This window comes from Polypterus senegalus, chromosome 17 (assembly GCF_016835505.1).
Source record: "Polypterus senegalus isolate Bchr_013 chromosome 17, ASM1683550v1, whole genome shotgun sequence".
Taxonomy (NCBI): Eukaryota; Metazoa; Chordata; class Cladistia; order Polypteriformes; family Polypteridae; genus Polypterus; species Polypterus senegalus.
Window position 1 is genome coordinate 96,869,262 of NC_053170.1, and position 27,428 is coordinate 96,896,689.

Below are 27,428 nucleotides of genomic sequence, written 5' to 3' on the forward strand. Positions count from 1 at the left end.
GCGGCACAAACACAATCAGTTGAATCAGTCAGACTCTTAAATGTACTGTAGACGTTACAATGCAATTCAGACAATGAAACTGAACCATTTTAATGCAACCATTAAAAGATACAAAAAAAAAAAAGACCTTCCAGTATTATAAAAAACTGTATATTCTCCCAGACACCAGTCGGATTCAAGGGGATGTGCATTAAGGACTGGTGGCCATATCCTGAAATAAACTGGTTAAGAAAATGAATGAATGCATTTAAGATGCCAATGGAGAAGCAGGTCAAATAAAGCATTGTAAGAGTCTGCAACAAACTCCCAGCACCATTATAACTTATTATCATTATTACCATCATTATTCCCAGTAAAGGCTAATGCTGGATATGAAATAAGCTAACAAAATGAGCAAAACCTAAATATCTCACATTTTTAAGGTCTTGTATCATGAACCGCTTATTTCTTACACATATTTGTCAATGGGAACAAACCTGAGAAGACAATCGGATTGTATCCTTCTATATAAAAGCCCGTGAGTGCTACGAGGCGCGGAGTTTCACACACGCCCTGTCCATTTTGCAATGCATGATGGGATTTGTAGTTTCATTTTTCCAGGTAAAAGATGATTTTCTACTCCAGACTGTGCGATATCTTCTTCTTCTTTCTTACTATATAAAAGCGGTCGGGATTGTTCTTCCGTCCCGTGAGTGGAAATCGTAGCGGTATTCTACTTATCACAGACTTACTACTTGCGGTACGAAGCGACATGATGTGAGCAGAGTTCTGGTGCTGTCATCGTTCCCTTGCTTTTGTGCGCGATGCGCTGGAAAAATAGACAAAATTATGTCTCTGGAAATAATTAATGTTGATGGAGTACAAATGCCTCACCATGTAGTAAATATCAGGGGGGTTCAAAAGGGCGACCTCAATATAGAAAAAAAGTTGAAATTTCATCACAAAAATAACAGAAACTAAGAGTATTAAAGTAATACCGCTCAAATGCAATATAACCAAATTAATGAGTTTGTATAAAATATCAAATTAATCTACATATTGAATTGCCTTAAGAAGTGGTCAACTTAAAAGTCGGTCACCTTAAAAGGCGGGTCAGCCTAGTTGATTTATAATTTGTGCCATAGATGGCAAACAAAGCAAAGATTGGCACACATAAGTAAGCAGTACACATAACCACAGATGACCTAAACTACTGAATTCGTCCTTCCAATCGCTGAAAAGGATAGTGCAGAACAGACTGTAGCAACTGTAGGCAAATAACGCACATCTCTATCTATATACATACATACATACATACACACACTAGGGGGCCTCGCTCGCCCACCCCCAGGTTTGATTAACCGGATATACAATTTAAAAAGATTGTTATTTTTATTTCACTCATTTTTTATTTATTGATATTTGCCAGTAATAAAGCTATAATAAAATCTCTCTCTCAAATTCCGTTACAACAAATATCTTTACAACGAAATTTTCATTACAATGAAGTAGTTTTACAGTCTCGACAGTTTCCCCATATGACGTGAGTCTATAGAAATCTCATTATTACAAAGTACATTCAGCTGATACTTTCATTACAACAAAGTGTCTAAAAGACCTTGAAATGCCTGAATGAATCATCCGCAGAGCAGTTAGTTCTGTGGCCGCAGCTCAGTTGTGCACAACGATCCCCAAACAGAAACACTGTTCTTTATTTTTTTTGTTGCCGTGTTTGTTTTCGGTGGTTTTCAGTGATACCTTTTGCTTGTTGCTCATCAACATTTGAAAAAAATCCATTGGAATTTAACTCATTGACACCCTGCGATTGAAATAGCAGACACAAAAAAACGATAACTCATATTAGGGGGAAAAAAAAAAAAAAAACCTTTACATTTTTGCAGCTCTTGATTGCGGCAAAAAGAAAAAAAAAAAAAAAGGACGTTGCCAGTGAATTCGGAATTTCACCAGACGCTGTCAACTGTCTTGAAAAACAGAGCAAAAAAAAAAAAAGAAGAAAATCTCGGGTTGCAAATGTATGCGAACTTCTGCATTTGAAGACGTTGAAAAAGCCGTTTTTTTGGGGGTTCAGTGTTGCTCGTTCAAGAAACATTCCTATTAATGTGGCACTCATTCAAAAAAATGCGAGGTTTCTTAACTTTCTTGTGACCTCCCCCAACTAGACAGCAGGCCGAAGAGCGTCCTGAAGTGCGATCACCGCATCTGTGGAAGACTGTCTGTTACTGGGGCAACATCAGGTTTACAGTGCTGGGGCGGCTCTTCACCAAAGCAAACAGAAAAGATCTCGATGGGTGATGCAGGGCACAGTATTACTTGGCCACTAGCCTGGCCATGACCCTGCCTGACTGCTGTGTCTAAATATAGTAGAGTGGAAGATCCCGCTACAATAAATAACCATGCTGTTCCTGTTTCAAGCTGAATAAAGCTGGTTTTCCTAAAGTACTGAAACAAAGCCTCATGTTTTGTGGTGCAAGACAGGAACTTATAGTGCGCCCGCAATCTTTTAGGATTTGCTTCTGTGGCACCTGACTGCAGTGTTGTGAGCCTGCGGTTTCCCTGCCCTGGCAACGGACAAACAATCTTACACAGACACAGCAATCGCACTTCAGGATGCACTTCAGCGTCACGTGGGGTGGTGGTTGGATCCAAATCCAAAATGTCTGTTTTTCAGGACAGAACTACTTAACGGATTAGATCGGGTTTGTTTCTATAAATTTGCTTGAACATTCTGGTTATCGTTGCGACTTCTCTCATCGTGCTAAGCATCATAGTTCGGTTGTGGCACCGATTTATTTGCACAAATCTGAGAGAGGGACTGTGGGCCAAGGGGAGGGGGAAGCGGGACCTCTGGAGTAGGGAGCAGGATGGGGTCCTCCTCACTCACACGCCAGCCTCCATTCAAGTCACTCTACCTCTCGCCACCTTTTGGAGGGCACCTTGCCTCCGCTTAGCTAGCGATACCCATTTGTTCAAAAAACATCATCATCTACAGATTGTTAAGGAGTAACGCTTGTGGTTTGTGAGAGAGAAAGATCAGAGCGAGAGGGTAGCTGCTCATTGTCAGAGATATCATGACCACGTACACTTCTGCCCACGCGATGGACGCTCTCCTGTCAGAACACTGCCAACGTTCGACGTCGGAGCATACCTGCCTTCCGCTTTCCCAGATAACATGCCAACGTTTTACATTTTTGCCAAAGAGATCACTGCTACATTCTTGCCCCTGATAGTAAAACCAAAAATATTGTATAATCAAGGCCCTCGAATACAAAAGCTATCAAATTATAAATTCTTCTCAATACAAATTATTTTGTTTATTGATTTTTAAAGTTTCTCCTTTTTCACTGCTATGCGGGTGGAGCCGCAAGGGACAGCTAGTAAAGTATATACGTAAAACTACACTCCTGCAGCTTTCTACTGGAATTTATCAAATTATATTCACACTGGGAAGTCTGCACGGAGTCGAGAGTCTAAATGTGACGAGTACCGATTATCAACAATATCAGGAACTTGGGCTTGTGGATGCATATGGAACTCACTACAAATTCTCATATTCGGCACACAAAGGTCAATTCTGAATAAATATGAAAACAGCTACTATGCAGAATCTGTATCCACATTAATTTAGAAAAAGCGGACATGGAATGGGTAAGGAAAAAAAAATGCCTAACACTTAAATGGGAGTTTACATTTATTTCTAAGTTGCAATTATCGAAAATTGCCAGGACCACCGGTGATCACTGCAATGCTGCATCTCACCGAGGGCTGCTTGCAAACAGAAAGATTTACGATCCGTTGGAACAGCAGCCAGAAGTTGAAAACAAATTGCAGGAAAAGTGGCAGGACGTGGAAATCCTAAAGCTGCCATAACCAAGGGGTGCACCGGCAAGATTAGGATGGCAGTGCACAATAATAAAAGTTGAAAACACAGTCCCACCCAAAAATAGAGGAAAAGCGCATTCAAATGGTGTGGCCCACTGATCTCAAATAAACAAACTCAGTGGAATAATAGATTTATAATGAAAAGCACTTACCTACAAAGCAAATAACTACCAATTCACTTTCACTCTCTTATAAATGGATAGTAGTAAACATTCAGTTTTAAAGATGGTAAAACATAAAATAAATAAATAATACATCCAAAAAGGATTTTTTTGTTCAATGCTGCTTAACCCGTATGCTTTGCAGTGAACTCAGGATTCTGTGAAGAGCAGAGATGACAAAGTTTCTGATAAAATGCCACAATGGGTGCCCCCTGCTTTTATAAAACACTGAACAGCAGCAAACAACATTAAAATGTTCAGGAAAAATATGTCAGGTTACTTGCATAGCAAAACCGACCTGTCAATTATCCAGTCGTCTACTCACAACATCCAAAACACTTTTTTTTTTTGGTAAAATACTGTTAATCAAATACAGTACTAGAAAATCCTAGTGTTGCACAAAACTGAAGCGTGCTCAAACATCTAACAGGGGTTCCAAGTTCAGAAATACTAATTAACCTAACGCACACATTTTGGGAAGGTAAATGGAAAACTCTTGGGAAGTGTAGCAGCCACAGTGGTGTGAGGCCTTCAAATTGGCCAGAAAAGCAGGCCGGAATCTCCACCAGTCTGCCTAGAGGGGGTAAACACAAATATCCACCAAAACTGTCTAAAGAAAAGTTAAAAAAAGTTAAAAAAATAAAAAGATATGCCTAAATATCCCAATATCAAAAATGCACAGCTGAAAAAAGGGATAAACTGTAACCCCTCAGGCCTTTTAGTTGTTAGTACGGGTATACCGCGCAACCCTAATAACTCACAAGCATGAACAGCAAACCTTAACCGCAGGTTTATGCCCTGGAAAAGGAAAGCAGACTACCCCAACGCAGTGAACAATTGGGCAATTTAGAAACTCTAGACGGAAAACATCCTACCTAGAATTTCGACATCAGAAGTGCTGTCAGGGGACGCTCTCCTCCCTCAAAAAAAAGGAAACAGACATGTACAAGATAATAGTTGTGTTCATTACTTTCTTGTATACGAATTATAGGGAAAGTATTGTAATCGTCCGAAGATTCGACGTCGAGATTTTGAGGAGTCTCGATGTTTTAGGCCTCCCTGACTTTCATGTATAGGGAAAGTATTGGAATCCTCAAAAAAATTCAATTTCGAGATTTTAACGAATGTCAACGTTTTAGACCTCAGAGTCCAAAAACAGAATTTTTAGAATTAGATGCGTGTGTGTGTGTGTATATAATATATTATTGTGATTTATTTATATAATATTTTATATAAATAAATCACAATAACATCAGTACGCTTTCACTTAAGACAACCAAATTTTAAATACAAGTATTTGGTACAAAACAGATTTCTAGCAACTTTTAGGCTATTTCCACTAACCAGAAGTGGTACTTTACCTTTCATTCATGCAGCTGCACAGTCCAATTTGTTCAACTTTACTTTTATAAATAATTGTTCAACATATTATTACATTTGATTTGTTGTTGATGGTTCTTTAATGTACGTATGTAAAAATCTAATCATTGTCTTGCGGTTTACTCCTCAGACATCCATCCCCATATCCGAGTATACAAGGGGAGACCACTCACGATTTTTTTACATTTGCAACTGTCAATACTTGGACTGTGCCCGTTAAAAAAAACTTAACATTACTTTAACTGGGAACTCCCTATAGAAATTATAAATCTAAAAGTTGACAAATAAGTATCTTTGTGACTTGTCTGCAAGCGTGATGATGATTATCCCAGAAAGCAGCCAAGTCAACATTCCACTGGTCTCACCCTTGGCTGCACACATCTTATGAGTAAGTAGCACTGTTAGCAAATTCATGATGACAAATTCTTCACAGTTTAGCTTCTTTGGTTTGCTATACTATTGTTGGCCTATCCCAGTCTTGAATCACTGTGTACTTCACAAACAATTACCCTTATTGTCTTCCGGTATGCATATCATGGGAGCTGGCATTACTACCACCCATCTGCACGTCAGGGTATACTCACGTCTTTGTGCTATTATTGCGCCACTAAAATTATGAGCTCAACAATTAAAGCGCTTAGGCAGGATGAAACATTTATATGGACTAAGAAATTTGACACCTTAATACATTGTTAAATATACTAAGCCTTTTTCAAAGAAAGAAAAAAAAAAAAAGTAGTGCAACACAAAATTGGTAAAAATTCTGAACAATACAGCAAGTCAGAAACTTAGGTCTGGTTTCCTGCCCCTGTGTCAAGTGTCTATAAATTGAATTACTCGGCTGAAAATAACCCAAGTAGGAACATGGCTACTTTTTTGCTCCACATATTTGCTCAGGACAGTCCTCTGAGAGCGCTTTGAAAATTCCTTCCGCTTTGAAATTGACCTTTTCGCCATGACCTCTTGAGAATGAATCATCCTTTAGATCTCCATTTCCCCACCAAACATTCTTGAAGTGTAAGGTTATTTATTGTAGCTCTGATTTATTTCTGTGTGACCGCTTTTAAAAGGGTCTGGGCATCTTGGCATTAGGTATGTAGGATGGGTCTCCCCTCAACATTCTCGTATACTCAGATATGGGGATGGATATCTGAGGAGTAAACCGCAAGACAATGATTCTATTTTTATATTATGTACATTAGAGAACCATCAACAACAAATCATATCAAATTAATATAATGAACAACTGGGTGGCACAGTGGCACAGTGGTAGCACTGCTGCCTTGCAGCAAGGAGACCTGGGGTTCGTTTCTCAGGTCCTCCCTGCGTGGAGTTTGCATGTTCTCCCCGTGTCTGCGTGGGTTTCTTCCCACAGTCCAAAGACATGCAGGTTAGGTGCATTGGCGATCCTAAATTGTCCCTAGTGTGGGCTTGGTGTGTGTGTCCTGTGGTGGACTGGCACCCTGCCTGGGGTTTGTTTCCTGCCTTGCGCCCTGTGTTGGCTGGAATTGACTCCAGCAGACCCCCTGTTACCCTGTGTTAGGATATAGCGGGTAGGATAATGGATGGATATTGAACAACTATTATAATAGTTGAATAAAATCAGACACTGCAGCTGCATGAATAAAAAAATTTGCCATGATACTTTTATTTTGACGAACACTTCAGGTAAATTACCACTTTCTGTATGCGGAAGTGGGTCAAAAGTTGCAAGAGACTTTAGTAATAATTTAATTTTAAAAATGGAGTTTTCTGACTCAGGGAAGATTAAAACATCGAGATTCATCAAAATCTTGAAATCAAATTTTTGGACGATTCTAATGCTTTCCCTATACGAGAAAGTGTGTACACATATTTATGTATGTACACACAGTATATATAAGGCCAGTACTAAAAGTGCCGGAGAGCTGGCCGAATCTTGGCTATCAAATGAGTACGCCATCAACAGACATTTGGGCATAAGTCAAAACTTTACAACCTATACCAACTCCCCGCAATTAATTTTTTTCTATATATTGCCTTTGATTCTTGAAAGTCTCAGCATTATCCTCTGATGAAGGCCCCTGACAGGGGCTGAAAACTCAGGAATAAAAACTACTTCATGATACGCGATTCATTTTCTCCCTTTGTGGATGTCCAGCTGCTTATCTATATCTATATATATTTTATATATCTATCTATCTCTATCATTTTTATATTCTTCACAACTGCCCATTACTTTATTCTGTTTTACAACACATTAGATTAACAAGAAACAAATGCCATTAAAGAGCTTCAAATGTCCTGTTCTAATTAGATGAGGGGTGTCCAACTCTGGTCCTGGTGGCGCCATATTCTAATCATCTTCTTAATCAATGAGCCATTTTTGTTGCCGATTCACTTGTGTTGCGTTCGTTATGATTGACTTGACTCTGACCCCTTAGTTGTTTCTTTTTCCTTAATGGAGCAACCAAACGATAATGAGAAACGAAGCAAAACAAGACCAGCTAACCTGAAGATAAAGAAAGGTGAAGGTCTCAAACATGTTGGTCTGCTCAGGACAACAAAACATCTGGACGGTGGTCTTGGAAAAGAACAGAAAAGCAACAGTTCTGCTGTGGCAGAGCGAGAGCGGCAACAAGTCCCGATATTCAATAACAGCTTTAATTAACTATAAGAATTGGCTTCTCACTAAGAAACTGGTTGGAGTTTGACATTCTAATTTAGTTGGTCAGCTGTTGGCTCGTTTCACGGCTCATTTCTGTTTGGCTGTCTTAATGAAGGAATCCATTCAGAGGACTGAATTCTTAAAAACAGGGCTATTAAAATGAAGGGAAATGAGTTAATTAGTAGTGAAAACTGCTCGCCGATTAGGAAAAAGGGTTAGTATGAAAACCTGCAGCCACTGCAGTCCACCAGGACTGGAGTTGGACACACCTGAATTAGATATTTGCAAGGATTTCAATATAAACTCAGCAAAAAAAGAAACGTTCCTTTTTCAGGACTGTGTATTTCAACAATAATGCTTTAAAAATCCAAATAACTTTACAGATCTTCATTGTAAAGGGTTTAAACAATGTTTTCCATGCATGTTCAATTAACCATAATCAATGAATTAACATGCACCTGTGGAATGGTCGTTAAGACCTTAACAGCTTACAGAAAGTAGGCATTTAAGGTCACAGTTCTAAAAACGCAGGACACTAAAGAGACTTGTCTACCGACTGTGAAAGATGCCCAGGGTCCCTGCTCATCTGCATGAACGTGCATTAGGCATGCTGCAGGGAGGCATGAGGACTGCTGATGTGGCTAGGGCAATAAATTGCCATGTCCGCACTGTGAGACGCCTAAGACAGCGCTACAGGGAGACAGGAAGGACAGCTGATCATCCTCGCAGTGGAAGACCACGTGTAACACCACCTGCACAGGATCGGTACATCCGAATATCACACCTGCGTGACAGGTACAGGATGGCCACAACAACTGCCCGAGTCACACCAGGAACACACAATCCCTCCATCAGTGCTCAGACTGTCCGCAATAGGCTGAGAGAGGCTGGACTGAGGGCTTGTAGGCCTGTTGTAAGGCAGGTCTTTACCAGACATCACCAACAACAACGCCGCCTATGGGCACAAACCCACCTTCGCTGGACCAGACAGGAGTGGCAAAAAGTGCTCTTCACTGATGAGTCACGGTTTTGTCTCACCAGGGGTGATGGACGGATTCGTGTTTATCGTCAAAGGAATTGAGCACGTCTGGGACCTGTTGGATCGCAGGGTGAGCGCTAGGGCCATTCCCCCCAGAAATGTCCAGGAATTTGCAGGTGCCTTGATGGAAGAGTGGGGTAACATCTCACAGCAAGAACTGACAAATCTGGTCCAGTCCATGAGGAGGAGATGCACTGCAGTACTTCAAGCAGCTGGTGGCCACACCACATACTGACTGGTACTTTTGATTTTGAGCCTCCCTTCTTTCAGGGACACATTGTGAAACATTTTTAGTTTATGTCTTATGGTGTTGACTCTTTTAGTGTTCATACAAATATTTACACATTAAGTTTACTGAAAGTAAAAACAGTTGAAAGTCAGAGGACGTTTCTTTTTTTGCCGAGTTTATTTTTAAGTGGTTTAGACTGCAATACTTTTCCATTTCACAAGATGGCAGCAAAAAACCACAATAAGACAAACCCAAAACCAATAACATCACAACACATTAATGCCATTTAAGTTTTAATCTGCAGCCTTTACCGTTTTACTATAACACTGTGGAATTCGATTTGGAAACTTAAATAAAAAACAATATTAATAGAAACATACAATAAAAATGATTATCCACATTCCCTAACAGCTGAGAAACAACCAAATTAAACAAAGCCCACCTGGACAAATTCACCAGATTATTACAACAGAGTCTTTATGCTCACACATCTGACTGCACGTGAGTTAGTAGAATTACGAAATCTATTAGCCCAGGTTTGGATTGACCCACCCAAGTTGTTTGGAAGAGGAAAGAAGTGAAGAGAGAAAAGATCTGAATCCTTTTACATTTTATAGTCTATAAAAGCAAAGAAAATCCACAGTGAGAAGGTAACAGCCAGTGATTTTAGAAACACTTCACACACGGCATGAGACCACAGCCACACAGTCCATACTGCGCTTCAGGCTTCATGATGCAATACCCCCATGACTTGAAATGTTCATAAAAGAACTGTCCTCATGATTTAGTGGTACTTGTTATAAGACAGTCGTCAATCAAAAAACTGAATAATAAATTTAAATAAAACACAAGTTATAAGGCATTTTGATTATTAACATTAAATATTTTCAGTGTAGTAATATAATACAAGCTGCACATTGATTAGTACATGCAACTGAGAATTTCAGTCTACTCTTCAGATGTTTCAATAATAACACAATAAAACCTAATGAAGTTTAAAACTATCTAAATTTAAATTTATCTTTTTGTATTCCGTTATACTCAATGGCTGTCCGTATGGACAGTGAACGACAGTTCTGCTAAAGTGCAGTCAGTCTGGCGTGTTACACCTTAGTTCTCATTTCCCAATCACATTTGTCAATCCTCTGCTTTTGAGAAAAGAATTTCATTTGTCTTTGTGTTTCAATTCATTAATGAGGTAATATGACACAAATACAAAGCCACACTTCGTATATACAGTATTCTACAAAAGATAAGGATCTGAAGACAGAAATAAGAAACATTTATGTATGACGTAACATACAGGCGTGTTCAGAGACCACCATTTTGAAAGTTGGAGCATTTTGAAATATTCTGGTGACACCATGAAAGAATGATCACAGGACAACAATTTATATATATTCTTATAATTTGATACTATCCATATGTATGGTGTGCACAACAACACCTCGAATCAATACAAGTTAGTACCACACAATGGGACTCTGCCTTTGTAGTTTGAACATAACGTGGCAAACATGGACGCAGTATTGCATGATTGGCTAAGAATGTTTGAATGCTTCAGTGACGCCACTGGACGGCCGAGTATAGTAAGTCGGTGTTGGTTCGAGCAGATAACAGTAAGTTCGGTTGGTTTTTGGAACGTTGGTTTGGTGGATAGTACTTTCCAGGACTAACATCGTCGACGGACTTAAACCATTTGACAGTTCCGGAACCGTAGAACGTATCGCCATTTGCTTGGTTACGTCGAAATCTATTTTTGGACAGTTCGGTTTTGGCATCTGTCCGTCCTGACATCTATTGGCAAACTGAGTAATGACGGCTGGGTATTAACAACAGTCACTGTTTAAATTTTAGCCGATCTCAGATCAAAAATGACCACGCCAACATAATTATTACTCCGACTCTGATTAGAGTCGTAAAATATGGTTTGTTTTGAAAATTTGTTTGCCGGAAAAAAAATGAAATGAGGTGCGCCGAAGAGCCGAGTTGACATCTCGCAGCCCCGTTTAAACGGGAAGCTCTTCATTGCATTGGCCGAAAAGGTCTATTTTAAGCACAAATCAGTGCCATGACAACAAAATCATTTCAAGGACTTAACAAAACAAATAATTCTTTGCAGAGAAAGTATGAATTTCACAAAAGTAGAATTTGTAGCCCAATTCGATCGGGCTCCCAGTAGCTAGTATATGCGTTTCTAGAAGCCCGGGCCTTTTACAGCATGGGCTTACACAGCTAGTAGAAAATTAATTACAGGTGTCACTGGGTTATAAAATGCATTTAACAGCTTTTCACAATATCACGTCGTTGAAAACATAACCCAGATAGGCTTGGGGGAATTCATCTTAAGTAATAATAATTCTTTGCATTTATGTAGCACTTTTCTCACTACTCAAAGCGCTCTGCAATTGCAGGTTATGGGCCGCCTTGCTCAAGGGCCCAACAGAGCAGAGTCCCTTTTGGCATTTACGGGATTCGAACCTGCAACCTTCCGATTGCCAGTGCAGATCCCTAGCCTCAGAGCCACCACTCCGCCTCAAGTGATTTGATTCGAGTTCGATTTGATTGGATTGATGTGCTGTTAGTTGTTGGTTATGAAAAGACTGTAGCTAACTGAAGTTCAAAACTCTTTAACATGACATTTTCAAAAGAAATACCCAATACAGATTAAAAATTTTTGTTGAAGTTTTAAGGTAATATTGTTGGTTGAATCTAATCATGATGGATGGCAGGTCGTTGTGGTGCTCTGCCAATAAATTAGAGAAAGAAATATTGAATCATTCTAATGTGAAAAAATGGTTGTTTATAGTGCAATAGAAATCCTACGTACACATTTATTCACTGCACACATACCACGTGACCAAAACAAAAAGAGCTAGGACACCTGTTCCCTGTATCATTCAGTTCCACATCAGTTACGCTGCCTGCATGCCTTACGTTTACGGTCACCAGCCTCATGTAGCTTACTCATTATGATTTCACGGAGCAGGAGAAGTGAGCTGCTGGGAAAGAGAAACATGCAAGTACAAGGCACCCCAGCCTGACTGACTCTGCCATCATTTTCCTAGTTTGCCATCATCAGCGAATAGCAGGCATGAAAATCTACAAAATGTACAAACTGAAGTGACCACTCCAAAGGTAAACTTTATAAACCGTTCACTAATCCGTAATTAGTTACCCATAATGTTTGGGTTTTACCGGAGTTTGAAAAAGTCACCAAGACTTGATAATGGGGGGATTCTGAAATTTCAAAAACATGTTCTCTATTGTCTATGCTGTAGTGTGCGGAGCTGGTAACATCACTTCAATTTTCAAGGCCCACCCAATTAACAAACCAATTAAAAAGGCAGCCTCAGTTATGGGATGCACTTTCGAGCCACAGGAGATAGTAGTGAAGGAGAGAATGAAAACGAAGTGCTGTTATGAGCAACGCCGCACATCCTCTGTGACTCACCAGCACCAAGGACTTTCAGACAAAGAATTACTCAGCAGAAGCCAGTCAAGAAACATGACTGGAACTCCTTTATACCCAAGGTGCTATGTCTTTATAGGGCCTCAACAGTGGCAACAACTTCTCTTTTTAATTTTTTGCCCAGTCACACTTTTTTTAGCAATTCTTTTGTGTATGTTATAATATTTATGTATTCACTTACCGTATATACTCACGTATAAGTCAGGTCTTGAAACCCGAATAAAACGATTATAAAAATTAGACCCCAACTTATACGTCCATTCAAAAATGCAACAATTTTTTTTTTTTTTTTTTTAAACATTTTCTTGCCTCCTCCAATCTCACATCAGTTTCTCAGACATATCAAGTTTTGTTGCAACAGCACAGTTACCAATTTCTTTCACCACTTCGACGACGTTTAATTTAAAACCAGCTTCATATTTTTGTCTGATCAAACGCTCCATCATAGATAAGGGATGCTTTTACGATAAAGGTGTATGAGGGTGTGAGATACAATAAAAAACACAATACAGTGCAAACGTTGCTTCGGAATAGTTTGGGTACTACAGCGCATTGCCGCACCCACACAGAAAAAAAAAGGCCATGTGCTCCATGGTTACTCTCTCAGGTGGGCTTCAGCATATCGTAATCTCTTGGACCAATAGCGTGAGCTTTCCACATTCGACTTATATGACCGACATTATAAAATACCAGAAATTATACGATAAAATCAAGTCCCAACTTATCTGCAAGTATATACAGTATTTATTCACCATCTGTAAAAGGTCCAATTTACCCTTAGGACATAATAGAGGTTTATCTATGAGATATCTCAACAAAAACTGAAGCATCCAACTGTCCTGGCAAAGTTTCTTAAAGAATTGACGTGGCAGACTTAAGCAAAATCAGTCCACTCCAAGCCAAGCTGCAGACAGGCAGCAGGCATTTTTCCACACTACAGTGAACCCTCATTTATCCCGGTTAATCCGTTCCAGACTCTACCGTGATAAATGAATTTTCGCGAAGTAGGATTCTTTATTTATAAATCGAATATTTTCGCAGTTAGAGTATAGAAAACCTGTTTACGACCTTCTAAACACGTTTAACATTATTAGAGCCCTCTAGACATGAAATAACACCCTTTAGTCACCATTACACTCGTATTACCCAATATATTAGACAAAATAAGAGAAAATAAGACATATTAGATGTTACAAATATCATATTACTAGGCGCACTCGCCTTTTAAGGCGACCGACTTTTATCCTCAATTTTTGTGCGCTCCATGTGTACATCAGGCATGTAAGTGTAGGGAATAAGAACATCAAAGTGCCCATTCATAACATCTCCCGAAAACCTAAGTTTTTTTTTTAACCCCTCAAGTGCCTGTCCAAAGTCATACAACGTCAGCCCGAATCTGTACCGCTAAAGACAGAGTTTCATGCACTAAATAAGCTATAGATGAGAATAAGCAAGCACCATCTCCCCTGATATTTACTACGCGGTGAGGCATTTGTACTCCATCAACATTAATTATTTCCAGAGACATAATTTTGTCTATTTTTCCAGTGCATCACGCACAAAAGCAAGGGAACGATGACAGCACCAGAACTCTGCTCACATCGCGTCGCTTCGTACCTCAAGCCGCAAGTAGTAAGTCTGTAATAAGCGGAATACCGCTACGCTTTGCACTCACGGGACGGAAGGACAATCCCGAACGCATTTATATAGTAGATTATTGTACTGTACATTTAATTGCACACAACCACTAACCTATGAAGGCACGACCTCAGTAGGAGAGTCTTCAGGTGGTGCAGTATCTTCAGCAGGTGCGTTGTTGTCTTCAGTGAAGAAGTACTAGGAGTAGGCAGTGGGTGTCTGGGTGCGCGGCTGAAGAACATCTTGATAGGCAGTGGCTGGCGCTGTCTTTTCATATGCGTGAGGAGGCTTTTGTAGGGTATTGCCATCTTTAATCATATCCAAGAGTTTCACCTTCTCCTGGATAGTAAGCATCTTCCTCCGGAGTTTAGTTTTAATTGTCAGAAGGCTTAGAAAAAGCAGCACGTTTAGGAGCCATCGTAGGGCTTAGATAAAAGTTCTCAGAAAGCGCATGCGTAGTGACTTAAGCGTGTATGAGAAAAAAAAAATCGCGATAGAGTGAAGCCGCGAAAGTCGAAGCGTGATATAGTGAGGGATCACTGTATACGCAAACATAACCGCACACTCAGGTTTTTAGGTACGACGTGTAAACTAAAAAAAGTAAACAGAATCTGAATACAAATACCAAACACATATTTCTAATCCTATGAAATTTTTGGTATGATGGATTAATAGGGATTTTTTTTTTTTTTTTACCCCTTACCAATTGCTTCATAAAACTACAAATCAATGAATTTTTACTACCCACAGAGATGTGTCAAACACTGTGACTGCTTGGCAAATTACAATACCTTTCCATCGCCGGCTTCATTGACTTCAGTTTCTGACTCCTCCTCTTCCTGCAAAGAGAAGACGCAACATGATTACACTGAAACATGCAAGAAATGGAAGGTGACAGGGAAATGGAAATTGAAACAAAATCATTCTCACTTTATCTTTTTTTTTTTAATACTGAAAACTATTATTCAACAACACTAACACCAGTTCGATAGAAACATTCCTGCTTCAAAACCACAAAGAACAAATTATAGTCATAATATATTTAACAGTCCCATTACCTATGTACGAGGTGTGGCAGAAAAGTAATGAGACAGATTTTTTTTTTTTTTTATTTACCAAAGTTTTTACTTTTTTCAAAAATCAATGTTATCCCCTTCAAAGTAGTTCCCTTGGGCAGCTACACACCGATGGAGACGTTGTTCCCACTGTTGGTAGCAGCGCTGGAAGTCTTCAACCGGTATGGTCTTCAGCATGTCCGTTACACTCTTTTGGATGTTTTCTAAAGTCCCAAAATGCCGTCCTTTGAGGACATTTTTCAGTTTAGGAAAAAGGAAAAAGTCACACGGACTGAGGTCAGGTGAATAAGGGGGCTGGGGAACCACAGGAATGCCTTTTGAGGTCAAAAATTCTGTTATGGAGAGGGCAGTTTTTCGGCACCATTTTGGCACAGACCTTTCGCATGTGCAAATGTTCAGTCAAAATTTGAACAGTAAATGTGTTCAAATTTAATTGTTCACTAAACATTCTTAATGTTAAACGGTCTGATCTCACAAGCGTGTTCACACGTTCGATGTTTTCATTGGTTTTCGAAGTTGAAGTCCTCCCTGAACGGTGTTCATCTTCAGCGTGTTTTCTGCCTTCCAAAAATGATTTGTGCCAGCAAAAAACTTGAGCTCGGGATAAAGAATGTTCCCCATAGGCCTGTTTTAACTTTTCAAACGTCACACTTGCCGTTTAATGGCACAACGTTGCTCCAAATTCCGCTGTTCCATTTTACGTGATGCACAACCAAAAACACAACTTCGCTAATAGCAGTCACAAAAATCACGGAGTTAACGGAAGGAGTTGAAACTCGCACTGAGCTATGGGAGGGTACTGATACACGTGCTCTATCAAGGACAACAGCGCAGCGTCGCCAGTCTCATTACTTTTCTGCCACACCTCGTACAATATTAAGATAAATGACAACTTTTTGAAAGCATTTCCTTTTCTGCGTCAGCTTTTTCCTGAACTGAAATCTTACTCCGACACACGTAATCAGACCCTTTGCTATGACACTTGACAGCTGGCTCAGGTACACCCCATTCTATTGTCCATCACTGAATGTTCCTACACCTCGTTTTTGGTTGGAGTCCACCTGTTGATCAATTCAATGGACTGCACTTGAGTAGAAAAGGTGCCCACCGGTCTATAGGAGGTCCCAGAGCTCAGAGCACAAACCAAGCAATGAGGTCAAAGGAACTGCTTGCACAGATCAATTCCTCAAGACGCCACTAGGTTGCTCTGCAGTCTCCGATGAATGGGCACCAAGCTACAGCTCTTTAAAACTCCGATATTCTTTTTGGGACACCTGGTATTATAGACTTATTTTATATAAGTAATTTGGGTGTAAACCAACCAGAGTAAATGTAGGAACTGATTGACACTGTATGTAAATTCAACAGTTTATAAAACGGACCTCTATTCGTTGTTTCTCTGATCATTGTGTCCAGGCTTTAATGGACTGCTTTTGACGAATGCTCCCTCCAAGGCATTTTTGCCGAGGAGTAATTAAGAAGATAACAATGAACAGCTTTTCTCCTGCCCGATTACGGATTTCTCCAGTTCTTCCTTTAGTAAGATGTTAAATATCTACCACGCAGCATAATACCATGGGGTTGATTTTCACCAGCTGGCACTAGAAGACTAGCAGGGTCGATGGAAAGCTGAACGGAGCAAAGTACAGAGATACCCTTCATGACAACCTGGACCTTAGACTGGGCCAAAGGTTCACCTTTCAACAGCACAATGACCCGAAGCATAAACACAACACAGAAGTGACTCAAGGACAACTCTGTGAATGCCCTGGAGGTGAACATTTTTGAAGTGACCTGAAAATTGCTGCCCACTGATGGTCTGACAGAACACGAGAGGGTCTGCAGAGAAGAATGGCAGAAAAATCTACAAATCCAGGTGTGACAAGCTTATTGCGTCACACCCTAGAAGACTGGAGACAATAACCCCGCAGCTAAACGTGCTTCATCCAAGTACCGAGTCAAGGGTCTGAATACTTGTATCCGAGTGACATTTAGTTTAATTAAATTTGCCAAAAAAGGTAATTTTTTTTTCTTTGTCATTCTCATGTACCGAGTGTTTCTTCATGAGGGAAAACATTTATATAAATGAGTTTAAGCAGAAGACTGCAACGATAAAATGTGTAAAAAGGCTATGGAATCTGAACACTTTCTGAAGGCACTGTGAAGACACCTGAGAAGTAAAGAGGTTTAAGTGGGATGAACTGAACCAAAGGGTTTATCTTTAACCAAAATAATACCTCATTACGTGTAAAAGAGCAACACATTTTTCCTCATAGGGATAGGCTTTCAACGTTGATTTCTTTCAAATAAAACAAGTTACCAAAGCAGGACTCCAGTTTTGTCAAAATATCAACTCATGGTGTGCTACTAGTAATTCCCCCTTCGTTATATTTAACTGAATAATGTATTAAATATTTCAGGTTTGCTACAGAAAATGAATCACATACATGACTGTAATCCTTTATCGGGCATTTAGCCTAAAAGATGGCAAAACTGTTAATAGTTTTTAATATGTAGACATGTAGAGGATTAAAAAAAAAGGCCTCACCGAGTTCCTGGAGCTGTCACCACTGTTCAGATCCAAGGAGGCCTTATCGTCTTCTTCAACACGGCTAATGTCATCTTCTCCGTATCCAGCTGACACAAGGCCACCGCGTTCATCTGGGTTAGACAATAAAGAAAGAGTTGAGTGTCAAAATGTAAAAATGAGTATTTACCAAAACATGAGAATTGTTTCTAGAGAGAGAGAAGAAACAATACATGTATTCAAACTGTATCCCGCAAGAGACACTTGAACTTGCTCCCAGCTCTTAAAACAATGACAAGCAAAACACACAGCTCGCAGCAGATGATCTGACCACTTCTCCTTGCGTGCGTTCAGCCACCCTAAGCCAATTAACAACGCAAGCAGCAGAGACACGAAGTGGCAAAAAGGATAGCAGTTGTACAGGCTTTAAAATGATCGATGCTACACCCCTTCACAATGCGAGCAGCGTTATACGTCCTGCGAGAAAGGGATTTAACCACGCCTGGAGCCGAAAATAAAGGACAAGTATTGTTTTACAATGTCACGCGAGACAAGGCAGTAACCCATCACTTAAAACAAGTCCACGGACATCTAACCCAGCAGTTGTTGGATTGCTTTTGGCAGACAAGCATCATGTGCTCCCAGCTCTTAAAACGACAACATGCAACAAGCAGAACAGGCAGCTCGCCAGGAGCAGAAAGACAGCAGATGATCAGACGGCATCTCCTTAGCGTGCGTACAGCCAGCCTCCCTTCACAACACGAGCAGCATTATACATCCTGAGAGAAAGATGTAACCACGGCCGGGGCCGGAAATAAAGGACAAGTATGGTTTATACAAAAGTTTTTAAAAGTAAAAGTGAAAATAATGCATATGTAACAACTCCCATGAAAATAACAATAATCTTTAAATTGTATATCCGGTAAACCAAACACGGGGGTGGGCGAGTGAAGCCCCCTAGTGAATCAAACACTGCAGCTGCATGAATTAAAAAAATAAATAAATAAATAAAATTGAGTGTGTTCAGGTAAAGTACCACTTCCGGTTGATGGATTTGGCCCAAACAGATCTACAATTTTTGTGTAACAACCACATGCCAAATTTCATCCATCTATCTCATTGCGATTTTGAGCTATCCTTCTATGTAAAAGCAATCGGGATTGTCCTTCCGTCCCGCGAGTGCTACGCAGGCGCGGAGTTTCACACGCCCCGCCCGTTTTGCAATGCACGATGGGATTTGTAGTTTCATTTTGCCAGGTAAAAGATGATTTTCTACTCCAGACTGTGTGATATCTTCTTCTTCTCTCTTACTATATAAAAGCGGTCGGGATTGTCCTTCCATCCTGTGAGTGGAAAGTGTAGCGGTATTCCGCTTATCACAGACTTACTACTTGCAGCTTGCGGTACGAAGCGACATGATGTGAGCAGAGTTCTGGTGCTCCCATTGTTCCCTTGCTTTTGTGCGCGATGCGCTGGAAAAATAGACAAAATTATGTCTCTGGAAATAATTAATGTTGATGGAGTACAAATGCCTCACCATGTAGTAAATATCAGGGGGTTCAAAAGGGCGACCTCAATATAGAAAAAAGTTTAAATTTCATCACAAAATAACAGAAAGTACGAGTATTAAAGTAATACCGCTCAAATGCAATATAACCAAATTAATGAGTTTGTATAAAATATCAAATTAATCTACATATTGAATTGCCTTAAGAAGTGGTCAACTTAAAAGTCGGTCGCCTTAAAAGGCGGGTCAGCCTAGTGTTTACACAAAAGCTGTATTTTCGGACTCGGGGAGGTCTAAAACGTCAAGATTCATCAAAACCTCGAGGTTGGATTTTTTTCATGATTACTATACTTTGCATACAAGAAAGTAAAAACCATGCAGCTAGCAGCACTTCTGCAGAATAGAAACGCCTGGTTTATAAGAGATATCAGAGGAGAATGGCTACAGTAACTCACAGGACAACTCTGTGCGACTGTGTTAAACAGAAACGCATCTCAGGATGCACAACACGTCGAACATCGTGGCGCCAGAAGACCAAGACGAGTTGTAATTCTATCAGCCGAGAAGAGGAAGCGGAGGCTGCGGTCATCACAGGCTCACCCAAACTGCAAGGATGAAGGCTGGAAAAATGCAACCTAGTCGGATGAATGTCGATTTCTGCTGAGCAACACAGATGGCAGCGCCAACAGCATGAATCCATACACCTAAGCTGCCTGGTGTCAACAGTCCAAGCTGCTGCTGTTGACGTAATGCTGCAAGGAATGTTTTCTTGGAAAACTTTGGGCCCATTAATATTTATTTTAGTAGTGTTGCTGACCCCACAATTGTAATGGCTACTTCCAGCATGATAACACTTAACTCCTTGTCATGTTTCTGAAGCCAGTTTGCTTTGTGACAGGGCGAGTTTTTTTTTAAAATATGTAGTGGCCTTTCCAGTCTCCGGATTGGGAGTCCAACAGAACACCTCTGGGGGTGTGGAAGAACTGGGCATGAATGTGCAGTGGACAAATCTTCAGAAATTACATGACGACACCATGGACCAGGGGCCTCATGTATAAACGGTGCGTACGCACAGAAATGTTGCGTAAGAACTTTTCCACATTCAAATCGCGATGTATAAAACCTACACTTGGCGTAAAGCCACGCACTTTTCCACGGTACCTCATGTCTTGTCGTACGCAAGTTCTCCGCTCGGTTTTGCAAACTGGCGGCACCCAGCGTCAAAGCAGTGCTACTGTTCTTGTGTGATTACTCATTATTTTCATGACGCGGCTTTATAAATACACAGAAACTAACCGCATATTGTTTATTAGTGTAACGCATCTGATTGTAATTAACTTGTAACAATATAATGGTCCAGGGAACAGCCATAGTATTCCAAATGCCTTAACTGCTTTAGTGTTGTTACTCTCACTTCTTCTTCTTCTTCTTCTTTCAGCTCCTCCCGTTAGGAGTTGCCACAGCGGATCATCTTTTTCCATATTTCTCTCACTGCACCACTCGGAGTATTTATATCACTGTATCTGAGTGTGAATCACAGCAGCAGCTGATCGGAAGAGAATTATCGGTATACGGCATTAAGCATACGCTGTCTCAGCCACTGCAAAACGTTTCAAAGCCTTTCCTGTACGGACCTCGCGGTTCAGAAACAGTTTAATCCCAAGAACTTTAAATGCACTCAATCAATTGCTCCTTGTAGAACTGTCTGTACTTATAAGTACAATCACCCCACTGTAAACTTGCACTACAGTTATAATATCACACAACCTGAGCCACTTTATAAAGCGCGTATTTACATATGATGACGATATCATTTTTAAGGTGAAATGCAGCAAAATATGTTTGTTAAATTATACAGATAAAACTTTAACTTCATTTAAATAATCTATATTCTTCACTGGGAGTGTCTTTAAAGAATAGAATAATTAAACATGTACTACGAAGATATTTCAATGTTCTTTAAACGTTTTGAAGAATCAGCGCTAAGCTTACAGATGGCTTAACGTCTATTACAGAGCTGATTGTGTGGCGATCGGTTACTTGGGGAAAGAAAAGCACTGACTGCAGTGACGGCTACGCCAATATATATTGAATATAAAACAGAAAGAGAAAATAACAACACAGCTAAAAACGCAGCGACAAATTTCGGCAAAAGTTAAATGCTTGTGTCATGAGCACGAGGCGGCTAGTGTCTGAAACATACGTGGCCATCCACCGTGCATAAGATACTTTACTGACATTGGCGGGCGAAGGAGCCACCGATTCTTCCTCTGCCCAGTGCCACCACAAGCTTAGAGCCGCCCTGAGTACTGCTGCAATAAATTATTTCATCGAAGTGAAACATGTTTAATAACGTGCTTTAGCTCCTATCATCATGAAAATGACATCACGTATACATCTCAGTATTTTAGTTATTCAGAGAGCTGTAATATCACAAATGTAATGGACTCTGTGTCCAGTCGGAGGAAGAGAGCCGGTTTAAGAAGCAGGTAGTGATTCACACACAGAGAGCACATAGAAGATCAAATACAAAACAAAGCATTTAACGCGCTACTTTAATTACGACGTGATTTGAGAAACTGGTTAATTAAACGATTTTAAGATGAAGTTTATGATGTTCTACTTTAATGACAAAATAAACTACGTGATTAAAGTGGAAATGTCGAGATTGAAGTGGACATTTCGTGCTTTTTCCCCACCGTGTGCCTTTTTTCTCTGTACCCTAATAAGCTTTCATATGACACTCAGACGGTGGGCTACAACTCGGCTTTTCACGGCGACTTTGATATCTGACAACTTCTTTATTTTCAGCACTGTGTGACTTTGTGAACGTAAGCTTTCAAGTTTCTCCAACGCGCTATGTCACTCGATCAACTTCCTTTTGTTGATTATACCACGGCTTATTTGAACAAATAGTATGTTTTTCCTTTGCCTCCACTTGGTATTCGCTGAAATTCTTATGTTTTCCCCCCATGCTTTTCCCATTGTCTTTTCACAGAAGGCTGCGCTTAAGGGCGATTTATATTGATTTGCATATTCAAATAGGCGTAATTCTGGGAGGATTTGGGCGTTACATAATAATGGCGTGCCGGCGTTACTTTTCATGCTGATCGGGATTTATGTAGCGGAAGAACGTGGAAGTTGGAGTACGCACAGATTCCTGCATCTGGATTTTTCTGTGCGTAAGCACATTTCGGCTTTTGTGCTTACGCCATGTTATAGTGTGAGTTCTACACACGGCGTTATACATGAGGCCCCAGATGTTCAAAGGAAAGTTTCCAACATCAAATGCAATCCAAGTCACAAAGCTGTTTTGAAAGCACCCAGTATTAAAGTTGTCTGAATAATTTGCTCATTGACTGTAGGGGGGACAGCTTTGGAGCTACCAATTGACCCAAACATCATATTTTTTTTAGATGTGGGTGGAAATCCCACACAGACCACCTGGTATACCTGAAAAAATCCAAATCATATTACATGATATCATCTCCTGCTGAATTGTGCTCTGCACTTGTAATACAGTATTTCTATTGCACTATTATATTGTATTGAGGATTACTTGTCTTCTGTTCTGTTTATGGTGTTGTATTTACCCCCTTTTTTTTTGGACACCCACACTATCTGGAAAGGGCCTTTGAACTGCCTTTCTCGAGGTTTCTATCTTTTTTTGTTGGAGTTTTTCCTTGTCTTCTTAAGAGAGTCAAGGCTGGATGGCTGTCAAAAGGCAGGGCCTGTTAAAGCCCATTGTGGCACTTCTTTTGGGCAGTATAAAAATAAATTGCATTGTATCTTATATATAAACGTCTATGCATGGAAGTGTGGGTGTCTGTCTGTCCAGCCGGCCCGGAAGCAAGAGGTGGAGTCAGGGTAAGGGCCTTCACCGAGGATAGACAAGCGAGGCCAGCACATCGGCAAAACGAAACCTCCGAAGAGTCACTTGCTTAGCCGCGAATACAGAATCGAGGCGAGCACGACTGCAAAACGAAACCTCCTAGGAGAGAGATGCCCAGAGTAATTCCTTTTAATGATCCGACATCTCCTCCCTGCGTGGAGTTTGCATGTTCTCCCCGTGTCTGCGTGGGTTTCCTCCCACAGTCCAAAGACATGCAGGTTAGGTGGATTGGTGATTCTAAATTGTCCCTAGAGTGTGCTTGGGGTGTGTGTGTCCTGTGGTGGGTTGGAACCCTGTCCGGGGTTTGTTTCCTGCCTTGCACCCTGTGTTGGCTGGGATTGGCTCCAGCAGACACAGTGACCCTGTAGTTAGGATATAGCAGGTTGAATAATGGATGGATGGACCGACCTGACATCTCTACATTTCAGTATTTCTTCTGAAGATTTCAATAGTTTCTAGGACCCTGGGCTTTTTACTGCACGGGTTTACACAGCTAGTGCTACAATAAGTGTAGTATTTGAACCTAAGATGATAAGACATGTGATGGCTGCGCCACTTGCTAGAATAGAAAATTTGGGTTTAGCGTATTCTTTAGGTGCTCCAGGTTTTCCTTAATGCCTTTGCCATGTTGATTTGCTTCATGTTTTCACCATAAACAAACATCGTTCTTTGCTGACAAACTGGCCATGTCCAATGGGATGGACTTGTGGATTTTGGTTTACAACAGACCTTACGAAAACAACCTGAAAACACTGGTTAGGGCAGAAAACATTTGAAATGAAAACGCCCCTTTCACATTTCTCCATGCTGATGCGCACTAAGCCTAATAAAACAGGTAATAAAACAACTCAGCAACACTGTACTGCAAAACCAGCCAACGGTCTATGCTTTCCAAATGAAACAAAAAAATAATCGGGGTCACTGAAGGCTTGGGGCTGCTCCAAGGGTGAAAGTCTTGATGCAGACCATAAATACCCAGGCCTCTTAAACAAGTGACCAAAAACATAACTCAAAATGTGACCTATGCGAATTCCAATAAGAATCTGAGAAATTAGCCCAGAAAAGAAATCCACTTCGGCTGTCGTATTTAAAAATATATGCGCTCCTACTCCTCAAAACCCTCTCTCTGGGTGTGTTTACGAGCTGCCATACTAGTCTATACAATTTAATTCAGGGTTGAATCCCGAGCTGCTCCGTCTTTTTTTCCCACAATGTTCCTCCGGAGTTGCCGACTCGCTTATCTAAGAGATCCAATTGGAGCCCAGGTAGGTCACGTGTCTTGCTCAGGGTCGCACGGTGGTGTCAGTAGGGGGGGGATTTGAACCCACCACCTCGGGGTTTGCGGTCTAAAGTTTTTTATCAATACACCGCACAGCCACATTGGTTCTCTCTTTTGCGATGGAGTCTCACATTTTGTGCTGCACACTTCATTCCACGTCCCCCCAAATCCGCCAATGTGATGTACACGGTCTGCGTTTATTCTAAATTTGTATACGACTTTCGGTTGTAATTGGTTTTAGGCTATAAAGCACTTCGTATTAACATTACAAAAAACAACAATGGTTAGCACTAAAACTGACATTATATGCAACCTTATTTATGAATGTACTATTCATGCACAAACGGTAAGCAAACTGATGTAATTTAATTCATTTAACAGCTCGAATAATGCATTTACATTTAAAGCTTTACTAACGTGCCTTTCAGACTCGGCAAACAATTGAACGTTTGAGCATTTAATAGAAGATAAGACAATGTCGTGAATTAGAAATCACTACCATCAGCGTTACCTCTCTCAACATTTTCGGCGTCAGAATCCTGTTCTGAATCGTCTCCGTAGGCCGCCAACGATGAGAGAGTTGTGCTCTTCTTCGTACTCGCCATCGCTGCCTCGTGCGTCATCACCCTGCGACTTTCGAATTTCATCAATCTTTATTGTAAAGCCGGCCTCATTCCGCCTGTGCTGAAAAATATAAAACAAAACATTTATATTTAAAATACAGCATGTCTATAAAAATATTTAAATAGGTAAAGACTCCTAACAAAAAAACTCGGTGTAAATGTATGCAAAAAAAAAATAAAGAAAGAAAAATAACGCTTATGTCCAGGCATGTCTGACATCAACGGCGCGCCATACTGGCTCATATATAAGACGTCATCCACAGTTACAGCTAAGACTACAACTCCCAGGAGTCAACTCGCGCTGACAAGCGGCCCTTAATTTATAACATAATGTAGTGACAAACATTATCATTGAGTCATTAAGAATTATTTATGAATGTTAAAAAAATGTTTTTTTATTCAGAGCCTCGAAATAGCATAAAATGACACTCCACACACCTATAGTAACAATCCCCATATTTTAGACATTTTGTGAAAATTGGTCATTTTGACCCTTATAGGTCAGTTGATGTAGCCTGCACAACTTCTATCTGATCACTTTCGTTGTAGATACTTATAGGGTGTAATTTCCTGCACAAAATATGGTCCAAACCTGGCCTGCAAATAAAGGTTTTTGGGTCTAGAAGGACAAAAATAGGTGAGAAGCCCAAATATCTTGACATCTTGTTGACTAGCCATGAAGACGTGTCGAACACTGTATAAGATGTCGGGGGTTTTCTCATACCGATGAGTCAGGAGGTGCTGGACAAAATAAATAAATAATTAAATAAAACCCAGAAGTGATTTAATAATACCTGCGTTGGGTTGGCACCCTGCCCAGGATTGATTCCTGCCTTGTGCCCTGTGTTGGCTGGGATTGGCTCCAGCAGACCCCCGTGACTCTGTGTTCAGATTCAGCAGGTTGGAAAATTGATGGATAGATGGATTTAATAATGCCCCCTTCCCAGTACAAAGACATGACAGTGGGGGTGACTGGTGTGACTAAACTAATTTTAGTGGGTGTGTGTCTGGATGTTCCCCTGCGATGGATTGCTGCCCTGCCCAGATGATCATTCCTGTCTTGCACCACATGCTTGTTGGGTTACAATCCAGCCCCCCAACCAACCCCCCAATCAGGATTAAGCAGGCTTGGAAAATGGTGTGGTACATAACACAAAATAGGACGCAACCATATCCATAAGATATCTATTGGATTATCATTTCCATTCCAGACTAACATTTTTAAAACATACTGGAATGTAGATATCTTGAAGTATAAACTCTAAAATATATTGCATTGAATATCTAGCATTTACATCATATTCAAAAATATATTGTACTAATTTTCCAAGATGTTTCTTATAGTATACTAGCTGTGTGGACCCGTGCTTTAAAAAGCCAGGGCTCCTAGAAACCATGGATTCTGGCACTTCAATCCATCAATCAGTCACATTGGTTGTGCATCACTGGCTAAGCTAAGGTCCTTTTTCCTCTGCGGTTTCGTTCTGCCGACGTGCTCACCTCGCATGTGTATCAGCAGCTAAGCGAGTTTGTCTTTTGTCGGAGGTTTCACTTTGGTGACAGAGTCGATTTCTGATCTTCATGCTGTAGACTCGCACTTCCAGGCCGGACAGACAGACAGACACACTTCCACGTGTAGACGTTTATATATAGCATTTGAAAATGTATTCATTTTGGAAAATATATTGCAATATACTATACAATTTTCATAATTCACATTTTAGTATACTGAATGATACTGTGAAATATTTATCCTTTAAATATTTTAGAACAAGGGCAGCATGGTGGTGCAGTGGGTAGTGCTGCTGCCTCGCAGTTATGAGGTCCGGGTTCACTTCCTGGGTCCTCCCTGCGTGGAGTTTGCATGTTCTCCCGTGTCTGCGTGGGTTTCCTCCCACAGTCAAAGACAAGCAGGTTATGTGCATTGGTGATCCTAAATTGTCCGTGTGTGTGTGCACCCTGCAGCAGGCTGGCACCCTGCCCGGGGTTTGTTTCCTGCCTTGTGCCCTGTGTTGGCTGGGATTGGCTCCATCAGACCTCTATGACCCTGTAGTTAGGATATAGCAGGTTGGATAATGG

At 40.5% G+C, this 27,428-nt stretch overlaps 1 protein-coding gene across 1 annotated transcript in view; it reads right to left on the bottom strand.

The window, feature by feature from the left end:
• LOC120517275 (SAP30 binding protein) overlaps positions 1-27,428 on the bottom strand; it is a 63,766-nt gene that overhangs the window by 34,150 nt on the left and 2,188 nt on the right. Inside the window, exons 2-4 of the mRNA XM_039739483.1 lie at positions 25,238-25,410; positions 18,070-18,182; positions 15,237-15,284 (exon numbers count right to left, since the gene is read on the bottom strand). Coding sequence (XP_039595417.1) covers positions 15,237-15,284; positions 18,070-18,182; positions 25,238-25,373 — 297 coding nt within the window. The 5' untranslated portion in view covers positions 25,374-25,410. The remainder of the gene's footprint in view (positions 1-15,236; positions 15,285-18,069; positions 18,183-25,237; positions 25,411-27,428) is intronic.